This window comes from Nicotiana tabacum, chromosome 11 (genome assembly GCF_000715075.1).
Source record: "Nicotiana tabacum cultivar K326 chromosome 11, ASM71507v2, whole genome shotgun sequence".
Taxonomy (NCBI): domain Eukaryota; kingdom Viridiplantae; phylum Streptophyta; class Magnoliopsida; order Solanales; family Solanaceae; genus Nicotiana; species Nicotiana tabacum.
Genome location: NC_134090.1, coordinates 21,970,279 through 21,991,859, shown reverse-complemented (window position 1 = coordinate 21,991,859; position 21,581 = coordinate 21,970,279). Strand labels below are relative to the sequence as shown.

Genomic DNA, 21,581 nt, shown 5'->3' with positions numbered 1-21,581 from the left:
GCTCTTAAGATATGGAGTCATTATCTGTATGAGGTGTCATGTGAGGTTTACATTGATCATCACAGCTTACAGCATTTGTTCAAGTAGATGGATCTCAATTTGAGGCAGCGTAGATAGCTTGAGTTACTGAAGGATTATGACATCACCATTCTTTATCATCCGGGCAAGGCAAATGTGGTCGCGGATGCCTTAAGCAGGAAAGTAGAGAGTATGGGTATCTTGGCATTCATTTCAGCAGAGGAGAGGCCACTAGCCTTGGACATTCAGTCCTTGGCTAACAGACTTATGAGGTTAGATATTTCAGAGCCCAGCCGAGTCCTTGCGTGTGTTGTTGCTCAGTCTTTATTATTGGGTCAGATCAAGGCCCGACAATTCGATGATCCACACTTGGCGGTTCTCAGATAGATAGTGCAACAGGGTAGTGCCAAGGAGGTTTCTATGGGCGAGGATGGTGTCCTGTGACTCCAGGGTCGCCTATGTGTTCCTAATGTTGATGGTCTGGGGGAGAGGATTCTAGAGGAGGCACACAGTTCGCGATAATCCATTCATCCGAGTGCTACGAAGATGTAACATGACTTGAGGCAACATTATTGGTGGCGGAGGATGAAGAAAGACATAGTAGAGTATGTGGCTAGGTGCTTCAATTGCCAGCAGGTTAAGTATGAACACCAAAGGCCAGGTGGACTACTTCAGCAGATGCCTATACCTGAGTGGAAGTGGGAGCGCATTACTATGGACTTCGTAGTTGGGTTGCCCCGGACCTTGCGGAAGTTTGATGTAGTGTGGGTCATTGTTGATGGGTTGACCAAGTCGGCACACTTTATTCCGGTTGTGACTACTTACACTTCAGAGAGATTGGCTCAGATTTACATTCGGGAGATAGTTCGGTTGCACGATGTGCCTGTTTCCATTATATCAGATAGAGGCCCTCAGTTCACTTCCCAATTTTGGAGAGCCGTTCAGAGTGAGTTGGGGACCCGTGTGGAGCTTAGCACAACATTCCAACCTTAGACCGACGGGCAGTCAGAGCGGACAATTTAGATTTTGGAGGACATGCTCAGAGCATGTGTGATTGATTTTGGAGGACAGTGGGATCATTTCTTGCCCTTGGCAGAGTTTGCTTACAACAACAGCTATCGGTCCAGCATAGAGATGGCTCCATTTGAGGTTTTATATGGTCGGCGATGTCATTCTCCTATCGGGTAGTTTGAACCTGGTGAGGCTAAGTTGTATGGTATAGACTTGGTGCAAGATGCTTTGGAAAAGGTAAAGTTGATTTAGGAGAGGCTTCGCATAGCTCAGTCCAGACACAAGAGTTATGCTGATCAGAAAGCGCGTGATGTATCATTCATGGTTGGCGAGAAGGTCTTCTTGAAAGTCTCCCCAGTAAAGGGTGTTATGAGATTCGAGAAGAAGAGCAAGCTGAGCCCAAGGTTTATTGGCCCATTTGAGGTGTTAAGGTGAATTGGGGAGGTTGCTTACGAGTTGGCTTTACCCCCAGCTTATCGGGAGTTCATCCAGTTTTCCAAGTATCGATGTTGCGGAAGTATCAAGCCGACTTGTCCCATGTGTTAGACTTTAGTACTATTCAGCTGGTTGAGAGTCTGGGTTATGAGGAGGAGCCAATTGTCATTATTGATAGGCAAGATCGCCAGTTGAGCTCCAAGAGGATTTCCGCAGTAAAGGTCCAGTGGAGGGGCCAACCAATTAAGGAGGCGACCTGGGAATCCGAGGAGGACATGCGGAGCAGATACCCCCATCTTTTTCCTAGCTCAGGTACTTTTCTATGTCCATTCGAGGACTAACGTTTGTTTAATAGGTGGAGAATGTAACGACCTGACTGTTCGTTTTGCTTTTTAAGACCCCGTTCCCCTAAATAAGACTTTTGGCGTTTGCTTTAACTAATTTACGACCTATGGGGATGGTTGGTTCGGGGTTTGGAAGAGTTTGGGTTGAAATAGGCACACTTGATTCCCTAAGATATTCTTAAAAGGCTAAGTTTGACTTTGGTCAACATTTCGAGTATACAGACTCGGACTTGTGTTTTGACGGTCCCGGAGGGTCCGTAGGAAAATATGGGATTTAGGCGTATGCCCGGAATCTAATTTCGAGGTCCCTAGTCCGAGTAATGAATTTTCGTTAGAAATTGTTAAACTAAAATTCTAAGGATTCAATGAAATTGAATAATGTTTGACCATGTTGGTATTGAGCCCGCATGTTGGTTTCAGAGCCCGGTACAGGTCCAATATAACATTTAAGACTTACCTGCAAAATTTGGTGTCAATCCGAGTAGCATAAGTATGTTTCGACGCATTAGAAGTGAATTTAAGAACTTGAAGTGCATAAGTTTGATTCAATTGGCTTTAGGGGGTGATTCTTAGATTTAGCATTGTTTCGAACATTCTGAGGGTTCGAGCGAGTCCGTTTTATTATTTCAAACTTGTCGGTATGTTCGGACGGGGCCCTGTGGCCCCGAGCGTCAATCGGACGAGGCTCGAGTGAAGTTGGAAAAAAATGACAAGGAAGTGAAACTCCAGCTATCTGTCATAACCGCACCTGCAGTTGGTCAGTCGCAGATGCGGTCGACACATCGCAGAAGCGGCCAAGGGAAGGAGCCCAGGAACCGCAGATGCGGCTCCTTCTCCGTAGAAGCAGCTCCAATGCCACAGAAGCGGTCCCAGCCCCCTGGCCTAATTCCGCAGATGCGGACCCCCTCTCGCAGAAGCGAGACCGCAGATGCGGTCCCCTAACCGCATGTGCGAAAATCGCTGAAGGTAGTGCCTTCATTTAATACGGGAATGTGTCATTTTTGACACATTCCCACCATTGTTTGGGCGATTTGGGAGCTTCCAAAGAGAAATATTCCACCTAGCATCTTGAGGTAAGTTCATCCCACTTATTTCTAGTTTAATACTTGAGTCTTGGATAGATTAACACACAAAGATTAAGGAAAAATCATGGGGTTAGAGAAAAACCTAGGGTTTTGATAAAAGTTAGATTTAACCACAAAATTCATTATGAAATGAAGTAGAAATCATATATTATTGATCCTTAGGTTATAAAGAACAACTTTCTTCAAAAAATTTTGGAATCCGGGCGCGTGGGCCAGGGGTTGGATTTTAGGAAACTTGTATTTAGGGTTGGAAAATTTCTTTAATAGTTAGAATGCGAACTTGTGAGCTTGTATTGACTAGTTCCTACCTCGTTTAATTAGTTTTGGATCGTTCGGCTCCAAATTGAGGGTTTAAGCACTTTCTTGGTATTGGAAGTACGCTTCAGAGCGAGGTAAGTCTCCTTTCTAACCTTGTAAGAAAGAATTGTCCCCATAGGTATAATAATTGAATAAATTGTCACTAAATGCAGGGGCTACGTACACACTAGGTGACGAGAGTCCGTACGTAGCTACTACTATGTTAATTGTCCGGGTAGTTTAGGACCTGTATCATGCCAAATTTGTAAATGTTTATATCTTTCCATGCTAATGAGATCACTTAAGATATACTAGAGACTTGGAAACGAACCTATGTGAACGTATGCACTTGTTTGAACACTTGTATGAATTATTTGAATACAAATGTGCCTTTATGCACCTTCTTGATGATAATTGATATTTGTAGATCGGGCCGATCGCCTCGGTAGAAATAGATGCATCTATGGTTTGCGCCATTCGACCCTAGGGCAGTGCATAGTTTCCTTTTTGTTGGACCGGGCCATACGACCTCGGCATAACGTGCGCATGATATTTATGTGAAATCTTATTCATGACTTACTTTGTTAAATGATCTGAAACGTAAAGGCTAACTGTGATACTATCTAGGTATGACTTATCACCTCTTGCTATAAACTGATATTATCTGTGAAATCCATGCTTAGCATAAAAAATTATTATATTATTTGACCCTAGTAAGTATCAAGTCGATCTCTCGTCTCTACTTCTTCGAGATTAGACGGGATACTTACTGGGTACATATTGTTTATGTACTCATACTATACTTCTGTACTTAATTATACAGGATCTGAGGCAGGTACATCTGGCTATCAGTCTGGTGCTCGTTCCTGATCATAGTCCGAGACTTTCACGGTGAGCTGCTCCTTTCCTATGTCGTTCAGCAACTTGATAGAGTATCTCTTTATTTTTGGTTGTCATCTCTATTTCAGACAGTAAGATAGATTTACTCTTCTGTATATTCTACTAGATGTCCATATATTTGTGACACCAGGTCTTGGCACACACATTAGCAGACTATTCTTTTGGGAATTGTATAATTATTTTTGGTACGTTACTAATTATCACTTGTTTTAACTTCAAATTAAGAAATTGCTACACTTGTTTTGGTAAAGTAAAATGAGAACTTATTAATATTTCCGCGTTGGCTTGCCTGACAATGGTGTTAGGCGTCATCACGATCTATAATGAAATTGGGTTGTGACATCAAGAAAGAATTCAATTTGTTTTTACAAAATTACTATTATGTACATATCCCTAAAAAGTTTTCTTACTCTTCACATTAAATATTTAATTAATGGTAGTTTAGTCATACTAGATAATTTTTGCATAGAATTTGGTATTTTCTTAATGGGCGTGTCAAAAGAAATTGGTCACTTATTATTGACCGGAGAGAGTAATATATTAGAAACTTATCTATATAATGATGGCCTATAAACAAAATCTAATTATACAAATTGGGAAAATGATATCGTATAGCCGCTCTTAAAATAATAACTAAATATATATATATATATATATATAATTTATATGCTTTTTAGGCTACCGAACTAATAGGTAAAAGCACATGTTAAGTATGGATTGGTTTCTGACAATGAACCCAAAACAAGAGAACTGAAACTGGCCGGCAACAATTTTTAGAAGAGCAGAAACAAGTTACAATCCTAATTCCCCAGTTTCTAAGACTTGAAAGTCAACAGTTTTTATCTCTGAAAGTTGAGAAATGGAATTGGAGAAGGGAGTGCAGAGATGGGCAGTTGACATTTCTGAATGGAACCCTTCTCCCCATCACTTCTCTTTTGCTATGTCTTTTCTTCCCCAGCATGAACATCCCTCTATTACCAGGTTTCTTTCAATTTCCTCCTCTGTGCTCTACTTTTTATATGGGAAATGTTTAAACTTTATGTATGTACTATGTAAGGTTTTCATCGTTAAGTTTATTCCACACTCCTGTTTGATTCTCGATTTCATATATTAAATGCTAAAAAATATATGTACATCATGTAAAGCTATCATCTTTAAGTTTATTTTGTACTTATTTCTTGATTTTGATGCAGTGTCCATGGATTTTTATTGAATGCTTAAAATTTATTGTTTGCTAATTTGGTTCTTGATTAGTTAAGGTGTTCGTGGAGTTTATAATTTATTTGAAGTGCTAAATTGATGTATGCCAAGTAAAGTTTTCATCTTTAAGTTTATTCTGTATCTTTTTGTTCTTGGTTGCATTAAACGATCTGCAAAAGTGCAAATTCTTACTTTATTATACTTGTCTTAATTCTATGTTGTGAATCTGCACTTTGTATTGCAAGTAAAGTTTTCATCTGGAAGTTTATTCTGTAACTCGTTGATTTTTTATTGCTATAAAGTGTCTACCATAGCAAAAATTTGAATTTGCACTTTGGTATAATTGCTTAATTCTATATGGTGTCTGAAAAGCTTGTCAAGGAATTTGGTTATCAAAATTGCCTTTGTAAAAAATTGAGTGGATGTGTCATTCACTGATTAGGTTTTTTAAAATGGAAGACCGAAAACGGGCGCTTGTGAGCAGATTGTTGCAGTATGCACTGGTACATCAAGTCTTGGGAATCCCATACAATGAAATTGTCATCAGGCGTACTGCTGAGGGAAAACCATACCTGGTATATATAGAATGTGATCACGTACAATGCTGAAAGTTCACTTGCTTTTGGTCTTATTTGTTGTTGAAATTATGTTTTTGATGGTTGCTTATTTAGGTATTTTACGAGTGTGTGCTTTATCATTAACTAGTTGGGTTCTCGCATTCTTCCAAGTGCTCCAGAAGATTCGAAGACTGAAAGAGGTGGAAAAATAACTCATTATTCTTGGCTGGAATTTCACTATAAAGATAGGAATTATTTTCAGTGGTCTTATACTGAAAAACACGTTATATAGATTTGCTATCCACTAGACAGCTTGCACAAGACAAATGCTTGGAATATGACATGAAGAACTTGATGTTAGACCTTTTCTGGGTAGTAAATATGAAATCTCCTTTTTCGAGAAAAGGTAATTGTATTAAAATAGCAACACTAAGGAAGTGCTGTAGTATGTACAAGGGGGAAAAACCAATAGAAAATTTGTTTCTTACTCTTGTAGGGAGTGAAAACGAAATCTCCTGACGTGCTTAATTGATAAATTAGTTTCTCGCCAGTGTCAAAGACATACTTTCTGTCATTTCCTTTGATTCGTTTCTTGTCTTCTTTTGGCCCCGCTTCAACAGCCATGAAGAAAGTTGTGCCTCTTAGCCAAGTCTCGTCCTTCTCTCCATTTGAACAGCACTTATTTATCAGTGAGAAATTATTTGAGTGATGTATTTTGGTCGAAAAGAATTTATTATATATTGGTTTGTTCTTGTAGATCTTTTCCTCCTCATTCTAAGTCGATGCAGTTGTCCTTCTCCATATCCAAATAAAATCAACTTATTTAAAGCGGACTTTGTAAAATCCACGAAGATGAGACAATTGGGATTCGATTGTGGCATATATGGTTTACCAGCATTTACATAGCTAGTAGTTGGAAAACTCTCCCAGTTACTGATGCTTTCTCATGTTTTTTATGTTTACATCATCGATAAAGATTCAAAATAAGATTTTTTCTTACTTGTTATCCAATATGTTGTCCTCATGTCAATTCTGATTCAGCTGAAAAGGTTTGTCCTTGTTTATGTTTGAAATTACATTTTTTAGGCCAGATTAACATTGATTGTTTAACTTCATATGCCACAAGAATTCGAGGATATTCTTCAAGCTACCAGCTATGATGTTGCTTGCAATCACTATCTTCCCATTTTCAATATTGTTAACCTTTTCTACTTCTAGGAATGTGACAAACCGAACTTGGAGTTGCCAAATTTCAACTTCAACGCATCACATCATGGTGATTTTGTGGCTATTGCTTCTGAACCAATATGCCTTGTGGGATTGGATGTTGTTGCTCAAACTATTCCTGAGAAAGAATCAGTTGAAGATTTCATTGAGAGTTTCTCATCATACTTCTCAGGACTGGAATGGTTTAACATAATCAATGCTGGATCTTCTCATCAGATTTTAAGTGAGTTTTATAGGTACCTATCTATTTTTAGGCCTTACTTAATGCAAATGCCACTACACTAGTGAAATTTTATTCTTGCTTAACCTCAAACTCCTACAATTATGTGCATTTCAAAGCTTTCTTTCTTCCATGTTCGAGTCAGAGATCGCAGTGAGTTTAGTCCGGTAAACTGTCGAAGGTAATTCCCAAGCAAAAGAAGTATGTAGGAACCTATGCACCTGTTTTCTCTTCCATTACTCATTACAGTTTAGTGTCTCATTTTGGATAAGCCTTAGTTGACGGCGCGGGACATTAATTTTCCAAAAAAGTTACAGAATATAGATATTTTCGGTTAAAACATTATTGACAAGGTACATAAAGAACTTAGTCTCTTTGGTTGGGAAAAGTTCCCTCGGATCAAATTGAGCTCAGATGGCTAATGATCAGGTTAAATGAACCTCCATACCTAAAGTACCTCCTCTAGGGAAGAATATCAACCTTTGTACTGCTGGGAACGACCATATGTACATGGCATTCAAACTGCTCAACAATCATTTTCCTTATGAGAATGTGCCAAGTTGGTTTCTACCATTTTACAATGGGTGGCATAATGCAATAATATCTCTGCTGTGACCAACTCCTCCGCCGCTTATTTTATGTTTATGTTTTATGGGAAAAGCAGGTGTCATACTGAGATTTGGCCTTGCTACTAGCAACAATTTCCTTCACCAACAACCTTTCGTTTACTGTGATAGTGTCACAATTTGTGCTATTTGAAGTATAGTTGCTGCCTCATAGTTTCGGCGGAGTAGTTTCAAATTGAATGTTATAGTTTCTGCTTTTGGCCTTGCCAAATTAATGTCTACTTTCTTGAAATGGGCATATCACATTTTCCAGTTTCTTGATGGGTCCCACTTTTACACTTCCAGCATCGACATGAATCAAAGAGTAATATATCGTATCACTTGTCAGAAAACGATTCATACTTCTTGACCAACTTAACAAACTAGCAGAGTATGAATTTGATGTAGAGGGAGTAGAAAATAAGATACTGGGAGACATCTTCTTTTTTTCTTCTTTTTTTGTGACAATGAATGACAGGTTTTGTCACCCCGAGAAATAAAATTCATGCTAAATGGTGGAAAAAATTATACTGGCAAATCTGACAACTTATGCAGATATTGGAGTGTGAAGGAAGCATTTGTCAAAGCCATTGGTGTCGGCGTGGGTTACAAATTGGACACTGTCGAATTTCTTCACAAAAACTGGGCAAACATAGTTGTCAAAGTTGATGGTAAAGAACTGAAAGATTGGAGATTTTGGCTTCTTGAATTGGGGAAAGGCCACATGGTTAGTTCTTCAATAGCGCTAATTCCTCTCTTGTTTTCCCTTTTGATTGCTCAATAATGCGATAGTAAAAAAGAAACATACAAGTACAAGTTCTGGATTTCTGATGCTAGATTAAATAGAAGCATTCACATAATCAACAGCCCCTCTTTCAAAAACTAGGAATTTAGCTGTTTAAGTTGTGAATTCTCTTTAATGATTTAGATTCTATTATTTTTTAAACTGCAATGCAACTTTTAAGAGTTCATACAGAGTTCTGATGCCGGCAACATTCGGTCACAAAACACAATCTCCCTTAGTTGCATGGACAGTAGTAACAAAAAAAATTCAATTTGATGATCAGCGACTCAGCGTGGCAGTCTGCTTTTTGCATTAAGTATGAGTTTTCTGTAATGTTGCAGGCATCGATTGCTAGGGGTCACCCAATGTTTGCCACTACCAGTTACAGGGGAACGTTGAAGCGGACACAATTTAATGATGAGGAATACAACATGGGGCTTAATCTTCCAAATGGAAGCTTCATTTTGCGGAAGGTAGAAGACCTTTTGCACTCCAATGAAGCAGGTAGAGTATCACCATAATTATCGCAAAATTGTGCTGTGATGAAGGATTAAAAAGAGCTGAAAGATAGCCATTGATCGATACATTGGGTGGTTAAAATGGCAGATGGAGCTTCGGCTTAGTCACTAAACATAAATATATATATATGAAAAAGGCCCATAAAATATTTCAATAAATACTCCATCCATCCCAATTTATGTGGCACTATTTCCCTTTTAGTCAGTCCTAAAAAGAATGTCATTTTTTCTTATTTAGAAACAATTTATCTTTAGGATTCCTACTTAAAATTCCGCCATGACAAGTGGGACTTGGGTTTTCTGGTGATTTTGGACTAGAGTTTGATTGTATGGCAGAGAATTGCTAAATTCATTGTGCAAGATTCGAATTAAATGCTTTTTTCTGTTTGATTATTGTACAAAGGAGGTGCTTGACATCTTATCAGAGACATGAATCATAATAGACAAGAGCTAGGACTCGATCCATGTTGAAAGGCACATGCTTTTACAAGCTGAACTTCAAGTAGCACGACTTTTGTACCTTTTCAGTCGTGGCCACAGAGGTGGAGCCAAGATTTGAAGCTAATGGGTTGGGGATTCTATTCCTTGTAAGTTATTGGATTCCAAATTAATAATTTGTACATATTTGGGGTGAGATTTGGAGAGAGAAACTTGGGGGGAGTGGGAATATACGGTAGAGTTAAATTAGGAGACTAATTAATAACATTAAAACCTCTAAAATGTACATAAATGGTAATTAGGTATATAAAAGGTAATTATATTAAAAGTTAAGCATGGAGAGTAATATAGTTTACTATATGACATAGGAATGTGAAAATCCCATTTTTAAAGGCAAATATAAGTTTGGACCAAAGCTACTAAGTTCGATGGAACCCGCATCCGAAGTTCTAGCTCCGCCCCTGGTTGTGGGATGTGTCCTTTAATGAGAATACTGACACGAGTCAATATATCATTTTTGCAGCTGCTTCTGTATTCTCTCTTTCCTAATCCGCTTATTGATAAATCTAGCATTTCTTTTTTAATTTTTTATTTTGGTCAAGTTAGTTCCTTTGGATCTCTAAGGGATTGATTGATCACCCATACTAGTGAAAGTAGTTTTGGTGTTTAATTCTCTATTAATATAATTGGCTTGCTAGTTATTCTTTTTATCTCAATATTAATGATGCATGCGATTGTTGCGCATTAGTTCTTGTACCATTTACATCGAATTTGGTGTTAAATAACCATACACGCATACAAACTAGCAAATGAAAAAACGTCCATTTATGCTATTATTTATCGAGTTAATCGTCTCGTTATCTCTTTAAATTCTATTAATATTTGCAATTTGGATTTTAAATTTATGCGGAAGTGTTCAAAATAAACATTCTATTATGCGGATGTTTACTTATTCATATTCCAAAACACGCCCTTTCATATTAAGAGCTTTCTTAATATTGTTCTTTATCAAGGAGAATTAAAAAAAAAAATAATGTTCATAAATTTGTCTTTTTGAGAATATAAATTTTTTCTCATTTAAATTATATCATACACCATCTTTAAAATTAGAAATGATAGATAATTAAGCATGGAGTTAATTTTAAACAATGTAATTCATAACAGTGAACACCAATATATACTAATTATTAACACCACAAACCAAATATCGGACTAAATGAAATTAGCACATTACGATTTCTGCATTGCAATCCCTACGGCTACAACTGATTAAATAGGAAACAAAATCTGTCTCAACAAATCAAAGTAAAAATACATATCACTTAACCATAGTTAAGTGTTAAAAGGTATATACGTGCAAGATATATGTCACATTTATTTGCGGGTAAGTTTTAGCCTTTCCTAAACTGTACGCAACGGGTAAAATCAATTAGTATTATTTATACAACCAATCCAAATTAATTAACCAAAGGTCCACCTAGAATTGCTGCCAAAAACAGACCCTTAATGACACAACCGCTCGTTAGGGGTGTACATGGACCGGATTGATTTGGTTTTTATCAAAACCAAACCAAACCAATTATATCGGTTTGGATTGGTTCGATTTTGTCGGGTTTTTTTGTTATATGAATATTATTTCAATCTTACTTTATTAAAACTATAGATAAAGCTTTGATAAGTGAATATATATTTAGTAAATATGGAAAAAATTGACAAACATATGATCTATTAAAATATTCTAATGGGAAAATTTTTTTAGTAACACATGGTAGTTATTTTCTTAGTCGTCTAACAATAATTTTTCGTTAATTTACGCTTTCTAAGGTTAATACATGAGAGGATCCCAAATATTTCTACATTTTCTAACGAAAAATCATTATAAAGTCTTAAAAATATAAATAAAATTTATATATTTATATGTCGGTTTGGTTCGAATTTTTTTACTCAATACCAAACCAAGTCAAACCAAACCTAGTCGGGTTTTTAAATCGATTTAGTTTGATTTTTCGATTTGGTGCAGTTTTCCGGTTCGGCTTGAACACCCCTACCGCTCGTGCACAAGGCTAGCAAGACTAGACGTCACGACAAAGTTTCGATCTAATCCAGATATACTGAGCGGCTTAGAAACAAGTACTCCAGTATTGATAACAACCGCGCGCGCCAGTCATTTTAACTGGCGAAAGGGGCTTATAATCGTAGGCCTGAACCCTTACTGAAACTGATCAAATTGCTCTTTCTAATTTGTTATTTAAGACACTCGAGCCTTCATCCTCACACAGCAATAAAAAGAAAGTAAAGGGAGAAACACCATTCTAACAACATAGATAAAGTCCCGCTGGGGACTTGGGCCATCCCTCACTTGTTCTTATGAATATTTTTAATAATAGTAGTGTCCGACCAGCTTCAGATCCTTGCTTCCTCCCACCGGGACAGGTACCAAATAACTCATGGGAAGAAATCACTTTGCTTTTCACTGTTCACTCTGAGATTGCCAACTAATAAGCAACTTCTGATTCTGCTATAGTGCTTTTTACATCCAATAGACGGACAATTGTAAGAAATTGTGCGCATTCTATGTGACACTAGAGTCCTGTCAGTTTATTCCGTTTATTCACGAGGAGAATCACAGATCACATATATTACGAATTAATCAGAAAACAGACATAATTTTACATGACAATGGAGATGATTCCAGCCCTTGCATTGACTAGCAGACAAGATTATATTATATAGTGTACATACGAGTATGCTCGCTAGCTAGTAACTTTCTTCATCTGTCTCAGGCCTCCTAAGGAAGTACCGCAGGCAGTTTACAAGCACCTGCAGGTTCAACGTTGGACTTGAGATAGCGAAAAAAGGACAACACTATGATAAGGAAGAGACTCAGAGAAATTGTTAGTACAGCCAATGAAAAGGTTAAAGCCTTTTACTGCTCAGTATAATCTCCAGGTTTTACTTACTGCGATCCTAGTCCAACTCTAATTGCATCTTTTTAAGCTACAATGCTACATTTCACCATAGCGTCCCCCATAGTTTACATTATTGACCACTTATCTTGACATATTCAGCAAGACATGTTAGCAACATGAAAAAATGAAGGGAGATGGATGATATTTAGTATTAACTTTTAAGTTACAATGCTATACGAAGATCGGAATATTGCTAACCATGAAAAGATACCTCAACCGAGAAACACGGCTATGATTGCCCGAACCACTTGAAAACTGTATACAGTAAGTTACCTGAGACAAAGAACTAGTTAATGCTGCCCCTCTGTAACTGACATAGAACTTGTCCTTCGCAACTAGACCCTATACATTTACAAAAGTGAAAGTTGAGGGCAAATTGAAGAGAAGGCAAATAACATGGAAGAATCAAGAATGTATAATACACTTCTTTTTTGGATATGTGAATGTAAGATACTCTTCTACAGGCATATGGAGAATGAAAGAAGCTTACTTCTGTATCAATCTCTGCTGATTCAACATCAATGTTAATATCAGCCATTATTTTGACGACTTCCACCAGTAAACCAGATCGATCAGCTGTTTCAACATGCAGTATACTGAAACAACCACAAGAACATGGCAAGTTAGTATGTGTCCCATCACCAGTTTCAACTGATGCTCATCAACATTTAACTAACTGAGGAGTGATAAATATAAACAATATAAAAACAGTTGCCATAGAATGCTACCTCCTTTTAGGTCCATCATCCTTGATATGTATATGAGTCGCGATATCAACATCAGGCTGCCATCAAGCAAAAGTACAAGTTTAGTAGGCACACTTGAAAAGGTTGAGGAGAAATAACCAATGACCATTAATTCACAAGTAGAGATGACAAAAAGGGCAACAAAGTGCAGCGGTATTGAAGCATAATCTTTTAAGCGTTCAAGGTCATTGATTTCCACCTAGTGAATAAGAGGCATGGGTGAGGGAGCAGCAAGCATTCCCCGGTGGAAGAGGAGTTATAACATATGCCCGCTATTTAAGTATTGACAATGATAAAGAGATCACAAGGACAATAAAGCAAATCCTATGGAGGGTCGAGTACACTATTTAGTCATTGCTTTCCGTCAAAGAACATGCAAGCAGATTAAAAAAAACTCACAGTGAAATGGCAACTACTGGTACAGCGGGACACCCCAAGAAAGAACAATAAGAAAAATGTTTTAGTTCAACTCATGATACTGGAGCTTTACTCCAAGCTCAGGTTGCCCCTTGAGTTTTCCACATTCTACGGGACTCTTACCATTTTGATAAAAACATACCAGATTTCTATGGGAAGTCAGCTAATAGCACCAGGACTAAAACCCACAGACGGATAAGAAAAACCTTAAGTGTTTCCAAGGCACCACAAAAATATTTTCACAACTTTCACATTACCATTGCTTTTCATCCATTTCTCACAATGTATACTTCAATTTAAACACAAACCTTATAAAGAAGTTACTTCTATTAACACATTGAAATTTGGCAACAGACCAAAGCTTATTGATATGCACAACCATTTCAAGTGCAAAAATAGTTATTTGGCTTCAAAATGGAAACAACAGTTATCATGAACTCTAGACGATAATGGGAATGATGTAGTGTCCTTCATTCATCCGAAACGTAGAGCCAAAAAGCAATTAACATGCATTTGAAGGGGCAATGGAAAGTGAAAAAGTTGTTTATTTAGATGGCTCCGGCCAGCACCAAAGAAGAAAACAATAATAATAATAATAATAATAATAATAATAATAATAATAATAATAACAACAACAATAATAATAATAATAATATTAATAATAAGATTTAGACAAAGAAAATAGGCAAATTGGAACAAAAAACGAGGTAACTCTCCCACCTAAAACTTGAAAATTCAGTTAATTGACAAACAATATATAATAACATAAATATCTATGTCAAACAATAGCTGTAAAATACTTGAAATGCTTTTCATCAGCCGTTGCGCGCTAGCACGCTAGCCTTTTCCCAACCTAGTATTTGTAAGCAAGTTGATGTACAAACAGGTTCAAACAGAGTGAAATGGACAGTGAGGTTTCATATAGGGCCCTAACTAGGTTGGGGTTGAGGCATAATTGTTGTACTGACGAGAGGCACTGGGATAAATAGGGAAGCAGCTAATTTATCTGAATGTTTCACCTTCTTTTCTGGTGCTTTTATCCCAAAAGCCTCACCCATAGCAAGCTGCTCGCTAGACTCCTGATAAACATAAAACATTCTACTTTAAGGGGTTGCAGTAGCAAGCTAAGGAATATGAAAACATGAACCATTATTCTATCAAAGGATAGATCAATCAGAATGGCGTGTATAGATTCTAGATGTGTTTAGAGATTGTATACGGGAAGTTCAGGAAACATACTGGATGATACTTGATAAGGTTGTTGATTATGGTCAAACGAATCCTCTCCAATAAATCAGGATCTTCAACTTTGCGCCCGGTATCCCTGGAGAGCAAAAACGGAAGGCATTTGTCTAAAAAGATAATGGCATATGCCAAAAGACATGCTTGTAGGGATGTTATTAACTAGAGATTTAGGGAAGTTATGGAATAACACATGAGGTATTTCTCATAGACATGAAGAATAATACATTAGGAGTAAAATAACAAGTAGTCATCCTCTCTAAAACTTCAAAGCATGCTGTTGGACATCCTCCATTTCTATATCATCTCATAAAGACACATATGTGCTACTGGTGAATCATTAGACAGGCATACCTACCCCCTGATCAATCACCATTAGGGTTTCAACCATGCGACCTTGAAAATATGCAACATATAATCCAACACCTTTGCTCTATTTCAGTTAATTTGACTTGCATTACCTTCAACAATTCCCATATATTTCCCAACATACTATAGAGAAGATTCAGCTTCAATCAGAATCAGGGCTAGCAATAAATCTGATAAAAAGGAATCATATGCAAAATGTATTTAGTCACATAACATTCAGTGCAGATCATACTGATTAATGCTCAAAAATTGTGGACTTGTGAAGAAAAGAAGAACTAGCCAAAATGATTAGCAGTTATCTTTTCTTATAAGTAATATGAATGTAAGTATATAAATCATAAACTACTACAAAAATTCAGAAAATCCAATTCCATGTATTAGCATGCCAAGGCACATATTAAAATGAAGTACAATAGTTAATCTACACTTACAATCGTGTAATAAGAAACTTTGTCTTTTTCACTGAACCCTCGGTGGTAACAATTCCTTTCACAACATCCAAGCCCAAGTCTTTGAGTGCCTTCATCTGCACGACATACAAGACCAACTAGTTGGCTATGTATACTTGATGAGAAGTCAAGACAGCAAAAACAAAAAGCACTAAACCCTGGAAAAGGAGATTGTACACGAAAATAACGAATGGGGTGGTTACCAATAGGAAAGGCATGCAGACAAGTATCATATAAATAGTGAACCACCAAATCTCTCCTCTGTGTATAAAATGCATAAGGCAAGTATCAACCATCGCAATAAACTTGTTTAGCTGATCACAACAGTATGTGGCCAGTAAACAAATACACAAACCGGAAACCAAAAGGAGAGAGACTAAAAACTCAGATCCCTTGAAAGAGGAAACATTAAACAATATTTTTTTTTAAACAAAGATAGAGACGTAGGTCCATTCAAGTGCTTATCAGTGGAGGAAAGTATCTGAACGGAAAATGTGAAATTAAATATCTTTGAGCCTCTCTCAGAGCATCTTTAACAGGTTGGATATGGGATCCGACATGCAATGAATCTCCAAGCGGAAATGGTATGACAAGGAATACCAGCTTCCGTGGTTTTTTTATCTCTCCCCTCTTTCAAAATTTTGTATTCAATGGAGAAACTTTTGCACAAAATTCCATTTATATGGAAGCAAAAAGAGAAACATGCATGTGGACATTGGCATGCATATGCACACTGCACAGGGTGGGAATGGTGTTCAAAGAATTCACCGTGTCAATGAGAAGACCTAGCCGATCACCGAAGCTAATTTCCACAGTGGTTGCATCGCATTCAGGATCCTGAATTAAATGAACAATTGGCAAAGGAACATAACCAGACTCCTGCTCGGCTTTCTGAAAGGAAAATATATAATCACCATCATGATCTGACAAAATGACAGAAATGTACAAAAAAATGCTAATGACTGGAGAAAGGGAGATTCTGCAATCTCTGCATTTTTTTCCATTCCTCATTATGAGTATTCAGTTAAACAATATAGCATATAGTGTTGTTGCTAAATTGTCATAGGAATTTATCCAATAAGAAAAATGATGTTTCAATGATTTCACACTGTAATATGATTATGTTTTCAACAAATGGTGATGTCACCAATATTTGCTGCAAGTTTACAGGAAACCACTAAATTATGGTGCTGGTAGCCTGGTGAGCAAACGAAAAAACTCAAAGCCACAGTCAGCTTAATTTGTTTTTGTATCTTTTATAGAAGAACAACTTGATTTTGTTCCTGCACTTCTTCTATCCTCCATCAGCTATAATAATATTTAAGTTGCCATTTAATTTTTTTCCACCCACCTTTCCCTGTTAAATTGCTGTTAAATTGCTGTTTCTTATCTTCAGCTGCCAAGTTCCAACTTCGAATGGCAGTGCATTTTATCAAATGCTAGAAATGTCAAACAACTACCATCTAACAATGCAACTTTCCCTTTTCCTCTGAATAAGCAGCGTCATTCTAGAAATGCATTGACCATTCATTTTCACAAGTATCTGAAAACTCGAAATTTGATTTATCAGATGCAGAGAAGATTTCGAAATGTTTTATTTGATTTATTACTTAAAAGCCTCAACAGCATGCAATAAAGTAAAGTACTAAAATACCTAAATTCATTAGCTCCTTGGGAAGCTATTTCAATAACAGTCTATAATAACAGAATATACTGTAAAGTCAGCATATGGAATCTTGAATAGCTCTGGTCACATGAACGCATATGGAATCTTGAATAGCTCTGGTCACATGAACAATGGGACATGTCACTAGAAGCACATCTGGAAGGTGAAAATCCCTTTTAAAATGGCTTGCTTTTGTTGGCTTGTCGTCAAAGAGGTTGTTCTAACTCATGACTGTTTAATGAGGAGAGGAATGCTTATGTGTTCCAAATGTTTCTTGTGTGGAAAAGAGATTGAAACAAACAGTCGCCTCTTTTCACATTGCAAAGTAACTAGTAGGCTGTGGTATCTTTTCATGAGTATGAAAGGTGTGAAACGGGCAATACCTAGGACCACTGCAGAAATGTTAGCTTGCTGGAATGACCCAGGTATTCTACTGAGGCTGAAGCATTGGTGGAGGTTGATCCCAGCATGTATTGTGGTCAATTTGGTTGGAGAGAAATTCAAGGTGCTTTGAAGATAGAGCTAACACTGAACAGAAGATCAAGACAAATTGTATATTTTTGTTTCACTTTTGGTGTTAAAGAAGCTTTGGTAGAGGATGTAGAGTCTATAGTGGATATTATTGGGTCTTTGTAACTACCACAAGTCTAGGTTTGCGTTTTGCTCTTTTTCGGGGGTCTTGTAACTATCTTTAACCTTTAGCATAATCTTTATGCTAAAGGTTTTTCTACTTAATTTATAAAACTTGTTACCTTCTCAAAAAAAAAAAATAACCAGAAAACCAAGAAGTCAAGTTCAAAAATAGAATTAGTGAAATTACATGAGTGAGAAAAATGCACAAAAACCTTATTCAAATGGGAAAATTTGCACAAAAATGGATTGACATACTTATTTAGAACTGAGATTGAGCCACTCAAGCAATCACTCCAGAACATCATAATATCCACGATAAACTAGCTACTATATAAGAGATATAATCAAAACTCACTAATGCTGGTGACAAACTCATTGAATCAACTCTATCTAGAGTACAATAAACAGTATACCTGCAAAGCAACTCAAACTTGTCAGATCACCATAGTTAGATATGAGTTAAGTTTTATGCAGCGACGGTACAATCAAGTCACTTATAAGGTAACTGCAAGTAAATCTCTATAGTAACATTAATTGGTAACCTGATAAAAAAAACTGCTATCACTGGTTAAAGAACACTGATTGTGTAAACTGTCGATGCATATAACTTAAATCTTTTAGATATATATATTTAATTACTTAAATAACTGAAAATCATTCACTTCTATGGTTTCACTAATCAAATAGAAAAAAACAAGATCATTCACGTGCTACTCTACATACCTAAAAACTAAACAGTGAAGATTCCGCAGAAACCAAATCAACCGGCAATTTCAGTACTTTCTCAACTAAAATAGCATAGAGAGTCAATAATTAGGTTTAATTTACTACTAAAACTTGTTTTTCAGCTAAAGCTGATTATATAGCTCAAAACATAATACGAGATCATATGTCAGTAATTAGTAAACCAGGGTAATAAGGCGAAAGGTTTAAGTAAAGTAGCTTACTTTCTCCGGCGAGAAGTCGTAACACCGGAACTGGAAAATGCGTGAAAAACGGCGGAGGGAGAAGAGTTGACGCCGTAATCGGCATCGGAGAACGCCGATCGAAGTGAAGCGAAGAAAGCGTTGGCGATAGCCATGAAGAAAATGGAGAGAGAGAGATTTTGTGATTCAACGGTGAAGTGATTGGACTTATGAGAGCAGTGAAGAGGTGGAATATAGTGGCGTTTGGACACAAGAATGGTAAAATTTTGGGAGAAAAATTAAGCGAAAATAATATTTAAAAATTAAAATTGTGTTTGAATATGAATATAATTTAAGGTTTTTTTTTTGAATTTTTGTAAATTATTTGAATTAAAAATTTTAAAAAATAATTTTTTTGGAGTTTTTAAAATTTTTTTTAAAAAAAAATTCATCTCCAAGTAAGAGAAATTTCATAGCCAAAATTTGATTTCGAAACAAAGAAGTAAAAAAGCCTTTTTTTTTTTTTCTTTGGGTCCATAGTACATGTGTTAAGATATTTTTCTTTTAAGAACTTCGATAGCAACGTTTAGGTGCTAGTATGCGTCAGCTTTGTGGACCCACCTGCCGCATTGCAAATGCCACGTCAGATGGGTCCCATTCAAGCTTCTTTTTTGTTATGCTTCTTCTTTTTTTATTTCTGGATTTTCAACTTGATCAATCATTACCTTAGAGTTGTTTTTTTCCAGAATAGGATGGGTGTATATTGTATAATTGTTTTCTTCCAATAATGAGGGTAATATATTAGGAAAATTGAAAACAACTTGCTAACTTGAATAAGCTTAGAGTTATGACTGATAGAATACGAGAAGCCTCTGAATTGAGATTTCCTACTCAAGAAAAACTAAATGAGTAAATTAATAAAAAGAGCTTTCTTTTTCATAAACTACAGTACTACACCCACAATGAGTTTATTCTTGTTTAGAAAACTACATTCAAAATGAACTCTATAATAGTATCGGCGACAAATTATTAAATAAACTTAATTTGCTACGTAGTACCATGAAAGTTTGAGAAAGAACGGTGGAAGGGAGGGTGAGGAGGGCGGTGTCTATATCCGACAACTAATTCGGATTTATGCCGGGTCGTTCTACTGCGGAAGCTATCCACCTTACCAGGAGATTGGTGGAACAGTATATGGATTGGAAGAAAGATTTGCACATGATATTTATTGACCTAAAGAAAGCGTATGACAAGGTTCCTAGGGAGGTTTTGGAGATGCCTGGAGGTGAAAGGTGTGTCGTAGCTTACATTAGGGTGATAAAGGACATGTATGAGGGAGCTAAGACTCGGGTTAGGACTATGAGAGGTGAGTCGGAGCACTTTCCGGTTGTTATGAGGTTGCACCAAGGGTCTGCGCTCAACCCGTTCTTATTTTTCCTGGCGATGGATGCACTAACACACCATATTCAAGGGGATGTGCCATGGTGTATGTTATATAGTTCCGATTGATGAGACGCGAGGCGGCGTTAACGAGAGGTTGGAGGTTTGGAGACAGACCCTTGAGTCTAAAGGTTTCAAGTTGAGTAGGACTAAGATAGAATATCTGGAGTGTAAGTTCAGCGATGCGTTGGGGGAAGCGGACATGGATGCGAGGCTTGACTCATAAGTCATCCCCAAGAGAGGAAGTTTCAAGTACTTTGGGTCAATTATTCAGGGGGTAAGGAGATAGATGAGGATATTACGCACCGTATAAGAGTGGGGTGGATGAAATGGATATTAGCATCTCGAGTTCTGTGTGACAAGAAAGTGCCACCGAAATTTAAAGACAAGTTCTATAGAGCGGCGGTTAGACCGGTCATGCTGTATGGAGGTGAGTGTTGGGCAGCCAAGAATTCTCATACCCAGAAGATGAAAGTGGCAGAAATGAGGATGTTAAGATGGATGTGAGAGCACACTAGACTGGATAAGATTAGGAATGAAGATATTCGGGAGAAGGCAGGTGTCACTCCCATGGACGACAAGATGTGAGAAGTGAGGCTTAGATAGTTCGGGCACGTGGGGGGGAGAAGCCTAGATGTCCCAATTAGGACGTGTGAGCGGTTGGCATTGGCAGGTATGAGAAGAGATAGAGGGCGGCCTAAGAAATATTGGGGTGAGGTGATCAGGCGAACATAATCGGCCGTTTTTCTTCTTTGTACCGGAGGCGGGACTAGGCTGGTAATGTTTCGCCTTGGGTTGTTAGTGGTTTGTAGTTTCCACACTATTTTCTATGGCATTATTATTGGTTATTGTTGTTGCTTTTTCATCTATTTTCTGTCTCTTACGATGTTGATATTATTTTTTTGGCTTTTGTTACTGTCACTGATCTATTGTTTATTTTCGTCTTCTTGAGCCGAGGGTCTTTCAGAAACAGTCTCTTTATCCCTTCGGGGTAGGGGTAAGGTCTGCGTATACTCTAACTACCTCATACCCCACTTGTGAAATTTTACTAGGTTGTTGTTATTGTTATTGTTATTTTAATTTGCTACGTAGGGTATAAGATTATT

The 21,581-nt window shown here is 37.2% G+C and overlaps 2 protein-coding genes across 2 annotated transcripts; one reads left to right on the top strand and one right to left on the bottom strand.

Annotated features, from left to right (window-relative positions):
• Positions 1–4,779: 4,779 nt before the first annotated feature.
• On the top strand, positions 4,780–9,597 carry LOC107818355 (uncharacterized). Its single transcript, XM_016644358.2, has 5 exons — positions 4,780–5,071; positions 5,733–5,865; positions 7,066–7,310; positions 8,455–8,626; positions 9,025–9,597. The coding sequence occupies exons 1-5, from the start codon at positions 4,950–4,952 to the stop codon at positions 9,202–9,204; spliced, it is 852 nt and encodes a 283-aa protein (XP_016499844.2). The 5' UTR covers positions 4,780–4,949; the 3' UTR covers positions 9,205–9,597.
• A 2,657-nt stretch (positions 9,598–12,254) lies between these two features.
• On the bottom strand, positions 12,255–19,306 carry LOC107818354 (ACT domain-containing protein ACR12). The gene is made up of 10 exons (XM_016644357.2): positions 19,078–19,306; positions 18,486–18,543; positions 16,600–16,722; positions 15,814–15,908; positions 15,011–15,095; positions 14,791–14,850; positions 13,337–13,392; positions 13,099–13,204; positions 12,882–12,950; positions 12,255–12,459 (listed from the first exon to the last, which is right to left on the bottom strand). The coding sequence occupies exons 1-10, from the start codon at positions 19,209–19,211 to the stop codon at positions 12,397–12,399; spliced, it is 849 nt and encodes a 282-aa protein (XP_016499843.1). The 5' UTR covers positions 19,212–19,306; the 3' UTR covers positions 12,255–12,396.
• Between the last annotated feature and the right edge of the window lie 2,275 nt (positions 19,307–21,581).